Source organism: Pan paniscus, chromosome 4 (assembly GCF_029289425.2).
Source record: "Pan paniscus chromosome 4, NHGRI_mPanPan1-v2.0_pri, whole genome shotgun sequence".
NCBI classification, from domain to species: domain Eukaryota; kingdom Metazoa; phylum Chordata; class Mammalia; order Primates; family Hominidae; genus Pan; species Pan paniscus.
In genome coordinates, this window is record NC_073253.2 from 69,292,504 (window position 1) to 69,307,440 (window position 14,937).

Genomic DNA, 14,937 nt, shown 5'->3' on the forward strand with positions numbered 1-14,937 from the left:
TACTCTCCTGGTCCTCAATTCTAGGATCCACCTCTCCTCCTATATTTATGGTTCTTTTATGTTCCCTTCCCTCTCCCAAAATTCCTACCAGATTTCCTTCTGCTACCATTTTAAAATAACTGTCTTTACTAGGGAGAAAAATATGTTTTTTTCTAGTGGGAAGTCTTGACAACAGTTCCTTCTCCTCTTCCAATTTTGAATATTTTCTGGTCTTTTTTTCCCAAAACTGTCTGCACATGTCTTCTTCTCTTAAATTTCCGAAACTGTTTAATTTCTTTAAAGAACCCATGAATGAGCTCCTGTTAAGAACAGGCATACACATCCTTTCATTGGTTTTGTTTGGCATTGTGTCCTTTTCTAAGCTTAAAGTTGAAAAAATATAGGAGAGATAATATATATATTGCAATGTGTTTGTCCAAAAGAAAAAAAAAACACTTTTCTATGTATTGTTCAAAGAAGAAGGACATGGGTTCAAAGGACTGATTGTGACCCTGTCTCATAGGTATCAGTAAAACCAGGAATCTTTAGTTACTAGAGTTGAAGTTTGCAGAAATGTACCTGTACATCAAAATGTGCCTGTTCTTTAAGACATTTAATTCTTGATTCCAAAAATCTCCATCGTGTTTGGGGTATTTTTTTTTTTAGTATGTAATCAGTTAAGTTAATATCAACAAATGGAGTTTTTCCAAATCTACCAAAACTAGAAAAATGCCAACTTTAAGTTTCAGATTGGATTAGTTTATATTTTAGGTCTTTTAGCAATATTTATTTAAAGGAAGAAAAGGAAGTTGATTTTCCGCATTCTGTGTATCTTCTTCTCAGTGCAAATTCAGAACATATCAGAAAATGTTTTTTAGAATAAACTAAGAGGAAAGTTTCGAAGGAATTAGTTATTTTATGGAAAAGGGAATAATACTATTTAAAATATATTTTAACTTTTAAAAGATAAAATAACCAAAAATATGCCAAGAAAGCACATGAAACGGTCATATTCACATCTAACTTCCACTTCCTACAACAGTTGCTCAAAGAATCCTTATGGAAGATCAGTGATGTGGCCTGGACCATTCAGCTGACTCAGGATTTCAAACAGCAAATGGGCAGTTACAACAATAACTCCACTGAGAAGGTTGGTTTTTCAGCGAGGGGAAACCTTAGCTTTTACCTATGATCCAAAATGGCTGCTCTAGCTCCATCTTGTCTGTATTACAATCAAAGGGTGGGAGGAACATTTAAAAAAAAAGAGTTCCCTCTTTTTAAGGCCACTAGCTGAAAGTTGAATATGACCTTCTCTGCACCTCACTTTTGGCCCAAATTTACTCATATGGCCACAGGTATCTGCGAGGAAGACTGAGAGGTAGATAAGATAGATGTGTGCCTAACTAATATTCAGAGGTTCTTTCTACAGGAGGAAGAAGAATAGATACTGGAAGGCTAACAGCAGTGCTTAATGTCAGCTTCTGTCCTGGCTTCCATTATGCCAGTCTTGTGAGGCTGGCTATCAAAAAGAATCTACTACAATTCAACAAAAGCTTATAGCTAAAAGAGTACTCAAAAGCCAGTTCTAGGAAAGGGCGCCCAAAGAAATAGGTTTTTATTTCCAGTGACAAAGAGGTATGGCTATGGATAACAATGATTAAAGGACCCACAGCCATGTGTCAGTTAACAGGACAAATCAGAGCAATAAAGTATTTTTCAAACATTATTCCTTTCCATGTTTTTAAAGTCGGTTCTTCTATCCCTCTGTCTCTAAATGGCCCCTACCTAAGCTTCCACCTTGTAGCCATCCATTCCAAATGGGGTTTGAAGCCAGTTTCCCCTTATTACTACTAGTGGGGCCTTAGGTAAATTATTTTATCTCTCTGGATTCTCACCATACTCATCAATAAAATAGAAACAATACCCACCTCTGAGGGTTGTAGTATTCTGAGGGTTCAATGAGATAAAGTATATAAAGTCCCTGGTGAAGTGCTTGACATAGGGTGTGTGCTCCATATAAAAGTAGCTTTGATCATGGTCTTTATTATGCTAATACCATTCATAAGTTTATTTTCCTGGAAAAATATTTAAGTTTCTCAGTTCCAGTACTCAGTATTTCTTTCCACAAAGTAATCATTATCAATCTTCAACTCACATATGTAATTTTCAAAATTCTCCTCATCGATCGACTCTCTAATTTGGTGCAGAGTACTGATTCTCCAAATGGGTTTACCAAACCTGCCAACACACATTAGGAAAATTTGGCGAGTAATGCTCCGTCTTCTTATAACACAAACTAGCTCTGTGCACCTCATATCATGCTATTTATTCAACAGCTTCCAGACCCACAAGATTACTCTAGAATAATGGTGGTACCGGTAGGCAGAGCAATTTCAGTAATTAGCTGCCTAGATGTTCTCAAGCCTTACACCGAACAAGAGTGAAGTAAGAATGTACTAATTCACTTTTGCTGCATCACAAACTACCCCTAGTGGTTTAAAATAACAGCCACCTATTTAGCTCACAATTTTATACTTTGACACTTTGGGCTGGGCTCAGGTGGGTAGTCATCTAATCTCAACTAGGCTCACAAGGTATACTTGAGGTTGGCTGGTACATGATGCATTTTTTTTTTTTTTTTTGAGATGGAGTCCTGCTCTGTCACCCAGGCTGGAGTGCGGTGGCACGATCTCGGACCACTGCAACCTCTGCCTCCCAGGTTCAAGTGATTCTCCTGCCTCAGCCTCCCGAGTAGCTGAGACTACAGGCACATGCCACCACACCCGGCTAATTTTTTTTTTTTTTTGTATTTTTAGTAGAGACGGGGTTTCACCATGTTAGCCAGGATGGTCTCGATCTCCTGACCTCATGATCCACCCACCTCAGCCTGCCAAAGTGCTAGGATTACAGGCGTGAGCCACCGCACCCTGCCTATGATGCATCTTAACTAGCACAGCTGATTTCTGTTCTTCTTGTTCTCTCATACTCTAGCAAGCTAGCCCAAGCTAACTCTCAGGGTGATAGCAACAAAGCATGCAAGGACTCTTGAGGTATAGGCTCAGAACTGACCCATTATCATTTTTGCCACATTCTATTGGCCAAAGCAAGTCAAAAAGCCAGCCCAGATTCACATAAATGGGAAAATAGACTCCTTTTTTGATTGAAGGAGCTGCAACACCCCATAGTAAGGAGACATGGACAGAAATAGGATAGAAAAGTTGCTATTTTTGCACTCTACCACATTTTCTCCCAATGCTAGGCTTCTAATTTCTTGGATTCCATGTGAAGCCTTAAAGCAGGGATGTACTATGCACTGGACCAAAATCCACAGAGAAGCAACAGGTCAGCAGGACTGGGAGGCACTAAGACTAACATTTTACACCTAAGTCAAACTTTCCCTTCATGACATCAATTTTTTCCTGCAGCACAAGACTTTCCCAGATTCTTTCCAGTCTTTCCCCCAAGGTGGGCTTAAATAGACTTTAGCAGCTTTGTCCCCAATTCGTATTTACTTCTGTATTGTACACAGTTTTCTCCACTATAATTTCCTTATTATAGGGACTTTGGCCTGAATAAGTGAAAGTGGGGTGATGCAACCTGGTCAGATTCTCACTCTGATTGAGGCCACTGTCACTCTGGGAGTTGAGATAACAGCAACTGCTCCACCTCTTTTTAACTTTATGCCCCCCTCTCATTTCAAGCCAGATTGATATGCACATTACTCCTGAATGTACTAATTTAACTTGGTCTGTGTCTATTAGAATTTCCTTTCCTCCTGCTCCACAGATTTTCCTATTGTCAGTAATGACCACTCATTAGGAAAAGTCCTGCCAGCTGTGCAGAGTCCTTGACCTGGACCACCAATTAGCCAGTTTTGTCTCTTGTGTGTGACAATATGGGGATTCTAAATAAATGCCAATCTGTTACTATATAGCTAGGAATGATTTGAACCTTATAAAACAAATTAAAGCCATCTTCAAAATAATGGGTTGGGCATGGTGGCTCATACCTGAAATCCCAGCACTTCAGGAGGCTGAAGCAGGCAGATCCCTTGAGGCCAGGAGTTTGAGATCAGCCTCGCCAACATGGTGAAACCCTGTCTCCACTAAAAATACAAAAATTAACCAGGCGTGGTGGCACACACCTGTAATCCCAGCTACTCAGGAGGCTGAGGCATGAAAATCTCTTGAACCCAGGAGGCAGAGGTTGCAGTGAGCCAAGATCCCACCACTGCACTCCAGCCTGGGCAAACAGGGCGAGACCCCATCTTAAAAAAACAAAACAAAACAAACCAAAAAACCCTCTTTTTATTGAGCATGTTCAATGAGCATTTGTTGAGCACATATTAACAATCAGGAACTATACAGTGGAAATAATGAATAAGACCCTCTGCTACAATGAACCCAAATCCTAAGCATGGAGACAAGCAAGAAAATAAAAAATTACAATGGAGGGTGAAGTATATTTTAGTGGCAGGACACAAGGTAGAGAGGAATATAGGAGGGCACAGATGGAGGGCAGAGCCTGGAGGAAGGAAACACTTTCAAGAAGAGAGAATATTTGAGGTACATGGTTATTAAGTCACCCCAATTTCTTTCCTTCAGATGATTATTTTAACTCTTTCCACTTTTCATCAGAGTCTTGCTTTCCAACCCTTAAAATCCTGTTGCTGATCTTTTGTTTTCCAGAAATTCCTTTGGAAAGCCTTGGGAACCACCTTAGCATGCTGCCAAGATTCAGACTTTGTAAACTCACAGATTAAGGAGTTTCTGACTGCTCCCAACCAACTGGGGGATCAAAGACAGGTGGGACCCCTTGCTCTCAATTTCCTCTTATGATGATAACAACACAACTAATCCTATCCACAAAACCTCTGACAGCTTTTATAATAATGTTCTACTTAATCATAATTATCAATTAATACACTCAGAATAGCCTAACAGAATTTTTCGGAAAAGTTAGGCTTTTCTATTTAAAAATCAATACTTCATTTTTAACCAAGTTTATGAAAATATTGAAAAATGAATTTCAATAATTCTTACCTAACCAGACCTTGGCTTGACTTAGAGCATGATTGTGAGCATCAAAATGATTGAATTTACAAGCTGAAAGTTACTTATAGACTAATCTAGAGAGAATGTAAAGATAACCTAAAGTGCTTCTGCAAAGCTCTACCTACTTCCTACCATAGCCTGTGGCTATAGAGCATATGTAAATGTGGAGGAAGGAGATGTGTATTTTGTTGTTGTTGTTGTTGTTGTTGAGACAGAGTGTCGCTCTGTCACCCGGGGTGGAGTGCAGTGACACCATCTTGGTTCACTGCAAACTCTGCCTCCCAGGTTCAAGTGATTCTCCTGCCTCATTCTCCCGAGTAGCTGGGATTACAGGTGTCTGCTACCATGCCCGGCTAATTTTATATTTTTAGTAGATAGGGTTTCGCCATGTTGGCCAGGCTGGTCTCGAACTCCTGACCTCAGGTGATCCACCCACCTCAGCCTTCCAAAGCACTGGGATTACAGGTGTGAGCCACCGCACCCCGCTGAAGATGTGTATTTTTAAAACAAACAAATAAACCAACAAAAAATAGTTCCCAAGCTGATAAAGACCACCAGTATAAAAAAAGTATAGTGTGTTATATTTTCTCCTCAGAAATTATGAGATATTTAGGGTTCTTTCTCACACATTAAATGGCCAGAAACCACTAGACTTTATTGAACTTTTGAAACTGCTTTTATATTACTATTATTTCCTTTTTCTTGTCAGATATTATCATTTATTGCTGTTGGCACCATCTCTAATATCATTTTTTCCATCTTAGCTCTGGTATAGGTTAGGAAACAAAGTAAGTTGATTTTAAATATAAGCATATAAGACTCTCATTCAAGGTCTGAGGGTTTCACAAACTTTAAAAAATAAATCATGGCCGGGCACAGTGGCTCACAACTGTAATCCCAGCACTTTGGGAGGCTGAGGCAGGCAGATCACGAGGTCAGGAGTTCGAGACCAGTCTGGCTAATATAGTGAAACCCCGTCTCTACTGAAAATACAAAAAATTAGTCAGGTGTGGTGATGTACACCTGTAATCCCAGCTACTCGGGAGGCTGAGGCAAGAGAATCGCGTGAACCCAGGAGGGGAGGTTGCAGTGAGCCGAGATCGCACCATTGCACTCCAGCCTGGGTGACAGTGTGAGACTCCATCTCAAAAAATAAAAAAAATAAAAATTGTGACGTCCAATTGAGCTTCTCAAATACCTTTTTTACTTAACTTTAAGTCCTTGAATATGTCTTACATACCCAAGTCGCTTAATAAATGACCTCTGGATGAATAAAGTGTTAACACGTGACTTTCATAACCCACTGAGCCTACTTGGTTTTCAATCTCCTAAGCATAATGCTTTCAATCATGTGAGGCCAGAGTTCTGATTCTAGCTTCATACTAGAACGATTATTATCTAGACTCTACAAGAATGGTCTAGTCTACGAGTTTTCATGATGGCTCTGGCAGGGTTATGCCACTGAATGACATATAACAGGTTTCAGGAACAAATTGCCATGAAGGAACTCTGGTGAAATCAGCTTTGGACAAGAGAGGTGGGGACAGAGGGAATATATAACCTCAGAGTGTTAAACAAGAACTGCCAACTTTCAGAAATTTAACCTCTTAAGATACAATAAAGTTTCAGGAACAGAATGATTCTTTAAAAGCATCAGTCAATTCAAGCTGAAAAAAAAACCTCCATTAGCTTCCCAGCAATCATAGATTACAAGTCCAAAATCGTGGGGACGGCCTAAAAGGCCCTACTGTAATGAACCCGCCACCTCCTGTCTGACTCATTTTGCACTGCTCTCCTCCCTGACTGCTCACTCAGCCCTCTCAGTGGACTTCGGGAGCTTTGCACTTACCTTCTCTCTGATTGAAACTCTCCTTTCCAGATAGTCTAATGGCTCACTCCCTCACTCATTTCAAGGCTCTGCTCATTGTCACCTTGTCCGTGAGACCATCTCTGACTATCCTATTTTAATAATGCAAACTTCCCCCAATCCTCACTACCTACTCCTGCTTTACTTATCTTCATAGCACTCATCACCATCTGGCACACTGTATATTTACCTGTTTACTGAATTGATGTGTTTACTTATTTCACTTCCCTGTTGCTTCCCTGTCAGTTCTCCTGGTTGTATACCTCACAAAGATGGGGACTTTGGTATGTTCTGCAAACTACTGTACCCCCAGCACCTAAAGGATACCTGGCACATAATAGGTGCTCAGTAAATATTTGTTGAATAAATAAATGGTTAAACTCAAAATGTCATACCTTTTCTGATTTTAGGGAATAACATCTATTTTAGGATACTGTGCTGAGAACCATTTGGATATTGTTTTAAAAGTTCTTAAAACATTCCAAAATCAGGAAAAGTTTTTCATGAATCGATGTAAGGTAAGAAGAATCATCTCTTTCAAATTCTCAGTATTGCAAGGCCAGACAACCCTGATTTCTTCAGTGAATATCCTTTCTTATATTATACTTACTCCTGTCCCCAGGTTCTTATTCCAGGTCAGAACTGTCCAAGCCCAGTCTTTATAGGATGATTAGCTATATGAAAAGTCTACTTTATTTTCTCTGACCCTAAAGCTGATCTGGAAGATCCTAAATGCGCTCTGCATGTGCCTAAGTTTGTCCCTCTACCAACCGCTCAGCCCTCATGAATAGCTCCTCTCATGCATACTCTGCTTTGCCTGAAGGAAAGGGGCCTGATAAGTATATATAATAAACAAAAGCTTCTCCCAGTTACCTCTCTGAAGGCCTGATCATCCCACAGGACCATCCTGGCTGTTTACATTTAAACAGGCAAGAGTATATTCATTTTAGACTTATTCGAATCATCCCAGTCCAGTTTCTTATCCCCTATAGTGGTCCACAGGATTAGGAAAAAAACATGAGAGAAAATAAAACTCCTTCAGTCACATTTTTCATGTCTCCCTTTCCCGGTCTTCAGAGCCTTTTTTCTGGGAAAAAGAGCCTGACCAAGACAGATGTCATGGTCATCTATGGAGCAGTGGCCCTCCATGCTCCCAAGAAGCAACTTCTCTCCAGACTTAATCAAGATATCATATCCCAAGTCCTGTTTCTTCATGGCCAGTGCTCTCAGGTAATGCCCGTTGCATGGCTGCCTCCATTTCTAGGCTGGGGTTCCTAAAACTTGCAGGGGCTCAGTCCCTGGGAAGCTTTTTTCCTTCCCAGACTTGGGTATGTTTTTATCAGCCACGTGAAAACAGACTAATACAGTAAATGTCTCATGGATTACTATGCAGCCATAAAAAAGAATAAAATGTGTTTTGCAGCAACATGGATGGCTGCATCCTTCAGGCTCAAAGGACACAGGCCAAAAGAAAGATAGGTAGGATCTGGTATGTTTGGGAAATGAGAACATATGGGAACAGAAAAAATTTTTTTTAAAATAGCATCAGGTAATCTATTTTCTTTCCTAAGGCCCTGAGCGGTTCATGTCCTACCACTGCTGTGATGCAGTGATTGTCCCAGGTCAATCATATCCGTAGTGATCTCACCCTTGTTTGAACTTAAAACAGTTACTCCTGTACTATTTTAGGGCACCTGGCTCATTATTTCCCTGTAATAGTATCAGAAGTGTTAGCCCATGGTAGTTCTTTAACTTTTTATATGATAAGACTTACAAACTACCTTGAACAGTGTCTCAAAAATAGTAAGTGTCATATACATATTTTAAGTGAATAAAATATGTCATTCATCAAGCTATTCAGTTCACCTGTGTTGCACTGTTTCCCCCTCCACATTCATCCCAGCCAACCTGACCCTCCTTGATGCTTCTCAAACATACCAAGAATGTTCTACCTTTGGAGCCACCAAACTGAGTTGAAATTTATCTGATCATTCTGTCTTCCATAGCATTTTGTTTGTATCTTTAATAAATTGCTTTATACAATTGTGAATTCACCCATTTTGCTGACAAATACCAGGCTGGCCACCTAAGAATCACACAAGAATCAAGTGTAAAATGTAGCTTCCTAGAGTTGTTTTCTAGGGAAGTTAGTTCAGTAGGTCTTGGGAAAACTCTGGAAATCTGTATGCTTAAAACTTTTGAGTGATTATTTATAGATCAATGTGGGAGGCTTTCATTGATTACGTGCACATCTGCTTCTCTTGTTAGATTGTCAGCACCTTGACGTTAGGGACTCCTTTAGCTTCTCGTCTGTGTCTCCACAAACCACATGTTGATGCATAAGTGCTCTTCACATTTATTCTTATGTACATGTGATAAGAATAGACTCATAAGGACTCATGAAATTGTAGTCATCAGTACATGTTAGTGGAAGGGTATAGGGTACTCATCCTCACACCTTAGTTGCATAAGAATTGCCTGGAGAGCCTGTCAAAAATAGAGATGCCTAATGAATCACAGCCTTCAGAGTTGAATCACTGAATTTGCATTTTCAACATGCTCCTCAAGAGTTGATTCTGATGCCCCCAAAATCTGAGAAGCAGTGATGAGAATAGAAAACATAATAAAATTTGTTTTATGTTACATTAATTTATAGTCAATCATTAGAGACCAGCCTGAACATAGTGAGACTTCATCTCTACAAGAAACTATGTTTTTTAAGCGTGTAACCTCAGCACTTCATGAGGCCAAAGTTGGAGGACCACTTGAGGCCAGGGGTTTGAAACCAGCCTGGGCAAAGTATCAAGACCTCATCTATAAAAATAAATAAATAAAACAATTGCCCAGGTGGGGTGGTACATACCATTAGTCCCAGTGCACTCTAGCCTGGTTGACAGAGCAAGACCTTGTCTCTAAAAGTAGATAAATAAAAGAGGAAAGAAAATAAGAATGATTAAGATAAAGATTACTATACACTTTCAGGGTACAGTTAGTTCTGCTATAACAAAACATATACACAAGATAATATAGGTAAAAACATAAGGAGGAAATGAGGTTGAGTCATAACACTCAAAAAACTCCATCAGTGATACACTCTTTTTAGTTTAGAAGCCCCTCCTGGACAGATTATTTCTTTTCATAGATCTGAACAAAATTATTTCCCATTGAATTTTTTTTCAACTTTTAGATACAGGAGGTACACGTGCAGGTTTGTTGCATGGGTGTATTGCACCCAGGTAGTGAGCAAGGTACCCAACAGTTAGTTTTTTTTACCCTTGTCCCCCTCTAATAGTCCACAGTGTCTTGTTCCCATGATTATGTGCTCAATATTAACTCACACTTATTTGGTTTTCTGCCCCTGCATTAATTCTTAGTATTATGTCCTCCAGCTCCATCCTTGTTGCTACAAAAGTCATGGTTTTATTATTTTTTATGGCTGCATAGTAATCCATGGTATATTTACTGTATTCGTCCATTTTCACTCTGCTGATAAAGACATACCTGAGACTGGGAAGAAAACAATGTTTAATGGACTTAAAGTTCCACATGGCTGGGGATGCCTCACAATCACAGCAGAAGGTGAAAGGCATGTCTCATGTGGCAGCAGACAAGAGAAGAGAGCTTGTGCAGGGAAACTCCCCCTTATATAATCATCAGATCTCATGAGACTTATTCACTATCATGAGAACAGCACAGGAAAGACCTGCCCCTGGGATTCAATTACTTCCCACCAAGTCCCTTCCACAACATATGGGAATTCAAGTTGAGATCTGGGTGGGGACACAGCCAAACCATATCTATGTATAAATGTGGGGTGTGTGTGTGTGTGTGTATATATAATATATGTATCTCCCACATTGTTTATCCAGTCCTCCATTGTTGATTCCATGTCTTTGCTATTGTGAATAATGCAGCAATGAACATATGAGTGCATGTGTCTTTTTGGTAAAACGATCCATTTTTTTAGTATATTCCCAGTAATGGAATCACTGGATGGAATGGTAGCTCTGTTTTAAGTTCTTTGAGAAATCTCCATCTGCTTTCTACAGTGCCTGAACTAATTTACATTCCCCCCAACAGTGTATAAACATTCCCTTTTCTCCCCAGCCTCACCAGCGTCTATTTTTGTTTTTTTGTTTTGTTTTGTTTTTTTGCTTTCTTTGTAACAGCCATTCTGACCCGTATAAGACAATATTTCATTGTTGGTTTGATTTGCATTTCTTTGATGGTTAGTGATGATGAGCATTTTTTCATGTTTGTTGGCCACTTATATGTCCTCTTTTGAGAAGTGTCTGTTCATGTCCTTTGTTCACTTTTTATTGGGGTTGTTTGTTCTTTGCTTGTTGATTTGTTGAAGTTCCTTATAATTTCTGGATATTAGACCTTTGTCAGATGCACAGTTTGAGGATATTTTTTCCATTCTGTAGGTTGTCTGTTTACTCTGTTGGTATTTTCTTTTGCTGTGCAGAAGCTCTTTGGTTTAATTAGATCCCACTTGTCAATTAAATCTTTAATCTACCTTGGGTTAATTTTGATACATAGTGAAACGTAAAGGTCTAGTTTCATTTATCTGCATATGACTAGCCAGTTATCCAAGCAATATTATTTATTGAATAGGGAGTCCTTTTCCTATTGCTTTTTTGTTGTTGTTGTCAGCCTTGTCAAAGATCATATGCTGTATGGCTTTATTTCTGAGTTTCTGTTCTGTTCTATTGGTTTATGTGTCTGTTTTTGTGCCAGCACCATGCTGTTTTGATTACTATAGCCTTATAGTATAGTTTGAAGTCAGGTAGTATGATACTTCCATCTTAGTATTGCTTTGGCTATTCAGGCTTTTTTGTTGTTGTTCCATATGAATTTTATAATAGTTTTTTTCTAATTCTGTGAAGAATTACATTGGTAATTTGATAGGAATACCATTGAATCTGTAAACTGCTTTGGGCAGCATGATCATTCTAACAATATTGATTCTTCCTATCTGTGAGCATGGAATGTTTTTCCATTTATTTGTGTCATCTCTGATTTCTTTCAGCAGTGTTTTGTAGTTCTCATAAAGATCTTTCATGACCTTAGTTAACTGTATCCCTAGGTATTTCATTTTCTTTGTGGCTATTGTAAATGAGATTATGTTCTTGATTTGACTCCCAGCCTGGACATTACTGGTGTATGAAAATGCTACTGATTTTTGTACATTGACTTTGTACCCTGAAACCTTACTGAAATCATTAATCAGTTCCAGCAGGCTTTTGGTGGAGTTTTTAGGGTTTCCTGTGTATTAACTCATTTTGCCAGTGAATAGGAATCTTTTTTAAAAAAATTAAAAATACACAAATGCTACCCCAAAAAATGGCATTTTACCTTGAAACACCTGAAGTCAGTTGTGAAAGTTGGAACTTCCTATGAAATGGTAAAAGGAATGAGGGTTATCTGAAATCTAATGGACTGTTATAATACCAGATTTGGATGGGAAAGGCTCATAACACACAGTAGACTGAGGTAGTTGGTAGATTCATGGGGTGTGTGCACGTGCGTGCTTTGAGTATTCCTACGTGGCTCAGTTCAACTGTGCACCTTTCCTCTCACAGAGGAAACTGCACACAAGCAAATGTGAATTCAGCATGTACTAAAAGTATTCTCTGATACAGTATGTCAATCTCATTGGAACAAATCTGCATTTTCAACACAAATGTTATAGCAGAACTCACTGTACTCACAGTTCCAGAGTTAGCTGCCCTTTGACTTTTCATTTTATAGTTTTTCGCTTCTCATTTCCCTAAGAGCCTTTACCCTTTTTCCTTACCAAAGTCTGTTGAGCTTCTTTAAAATGATTGTGAAGGCTGAAAACACAAGACTCGAAGTCTCTACCCTGCCTTCTGCAGCTTACTCATGACTCACCTGGGGGAAAGACTGCAAATGTACAAGGTCTCACTTTAAAAATGGAAGAAGTGAATTGCCCCCCTCCCCTTGGCAAGACCCCCCTTGGCAAGGCTCTACCTCCTGCTTTACTATTGTCCTTCAGGTTGATGGGTGGGTCCTTTTGTTGGTTTGGGTATATCTCTCAATGCCACTCATTGAGTATCTAATTTTGCCTTTGATTTTTTTTAGGTTCTGGGCATGTCTGTGATGAACAAGGTAGGAGAGATAGATAGATAGATAGATAGATAGATAGATAGATAGATAGATAGATAGATAGATAATGCCCCCTTGAAGTGTGCCAAGCAAAGATGTCCTTTTGATTTGATTCCAATTGAAAGGTTTCCAACATGTAACAATCCAATTCTGAAGTCAGAATCCATGATCCTAATCCAGGGCAGAACAAGGAACTATATTCTGGTTCCAGGGTCTTTAGAAGTTGAGTTATAAACTAAAACAACGGTTTTCAAACTTTGGGTTGTGACCCACCAGTTGACTATGAAATCAATTTAATAGGTCACAACCAGAAAAATTCTTTAGTGAAACAACAGAGTACTTTACATGTAAAAACTATAACTATTATTTCTGTTATATATTAAACATATTTGGGGCATACAGGTACTAGGTGGAATTGTAAACTGTTTCCTACTGTTGTTTATGGTCAAAAAGGTTTGAAAGCCACTGCTCTAGAGGACCTTCAGTCTATTGTGGGTGGTAGGGAGGAAAAATGGCATTTGTTTCTCACTTTCCCTGCAACTTAGACCCTAGTCTGGAGTAGAGATGGCAAAGGAAGCAAAGATTCTCACTCCTGTCTGGGAACATATTTCAAAGCTAGGTCACATGTTAATAGACCTGAGTGTGGTGTCTTAGACCTTGACTTGCATTGTAAATGCTTTTGCTTTAGGACATGGATCTGCAAATGAGTTTCACAAGAAGCATCACTGAGATTGGCATTGCTGTCCAAGATGCTGAGGATCAGGGGTTCCAGTTTTCCTACAAGGAGATGCTGATTGGTTACATGCTGGTGAGTGTGCAGAGAGGGAATAAGAAAGGCCCTGAGTATTCCATTACCAAGAGTTCAGGGCTATCTTTTTAAAAAGTGAATAGACTTCACCAGTCCCACATAACAGATCTCTGCCTTGTTTATGACCCAGGGCACCCAATGGTCTGATGAGGTTGCAGCTGCATCTGGTAACTTTCCTGAGCCTTTCTGAAACATTTAATCTCCTTATTTATGTTTCAGGACTTCATTAGAGACGAGCCCCTGGATTCCTTAGCTAGCCCTATTCGGTGGAAAGCCTTAATCGCCATTAGGTATCTCAGGTAGATAATTTTTTGTTGTTTTCATTGAAAAAGTATTTTCCCCCTTATCCTCCTCCTGATCAACTAACATCTGTTAGTGCAGACTTCAGTACACACTCCCAAAACTGAACACAGTTCATTAATGGGAGCTTCAAACTGGGGCTTTTTCTCCTTCCAAAGAGTTATGGATCTGGCTGAGAAATTGGTCATTTGATGAGTGACAGAGACTGAAGAGCTACTCAGAGGAATTATATGTATTAATATATGAGGACTAAAATTTCTCTGCAAAAGAAAATTCTTCTTTCTAGATCTTGGCCTCCAGGCAAATTTTAATCTTTCAATTAAAATCTTATGAAAGCCCTAATCACATTCTAGTTGGTTAGCAGCAATAAACCTGAAAAAGAAAATACTTTTTGGCACATTTAAAAAATAATATTTTCACCCTGCAGTAAAAGAAATAGAAGTTAAAACCACAATAAGATAGCATCTCACGCCAATCAGAATGGCTATTACTAAAAACTCAAAGAAAGATGCTGCTAAGGTTGTGGAGAAAAGGAAACACTTATACACTGCAGCTGGCAATGTAAACTAGTTCAGCCACTGTGGAAAGCAGTTTGGGTATCTCTCAAGGAACTTAAAGGAGAGCTACAATTCAACCCAGCAATCCCATTCCTTGGTATATACCCAGGGGATAATATAAATAGCTCTACTGTGAAGACATATGCATGCGTATGTTCACTGCAGCACTATTCACAGCAGCAAAGACGTGAAATCAACCTAGATGCCCATCCATGGTCGACTGGATAAAGAAAATGTGATACA

General features: G+C 39.2%; 1 protein-coding gene across 1 annotated transcript in view; it reads left to right on the plus strand.

Moving 5' to 3' along the window:
• The window catches only part of MROH2B (maestro heat like repeat family member 2B), a 73,224-nt gene that overhangs the window by 24,387 nt on the left and 33,900 nt on the right, over positions 1 to 14,937 (plus strand). The window contains 7 exon segments of the mRNA XM_003810974.4: positions 1,022 to 1,129; positions 4,668 to 4,784; positions 7,311 to 7,418; positions 7,978 to 8,130; positions 13,006 to 13,032; positions 13,718 to 13,837; positions 14,057 to 14,136. Of these exon segments, the coding sequence (XP_003811022.3) occupies positions 1,022 to 1,129; positions 4,668 to 4,784; positions 7,311 to 7,418; positions 7,978 to 8,130; positions 13,006 to 13,032; positions 13,718 to 13,837; positions 14,057 to 14,136 (713 nt within the window).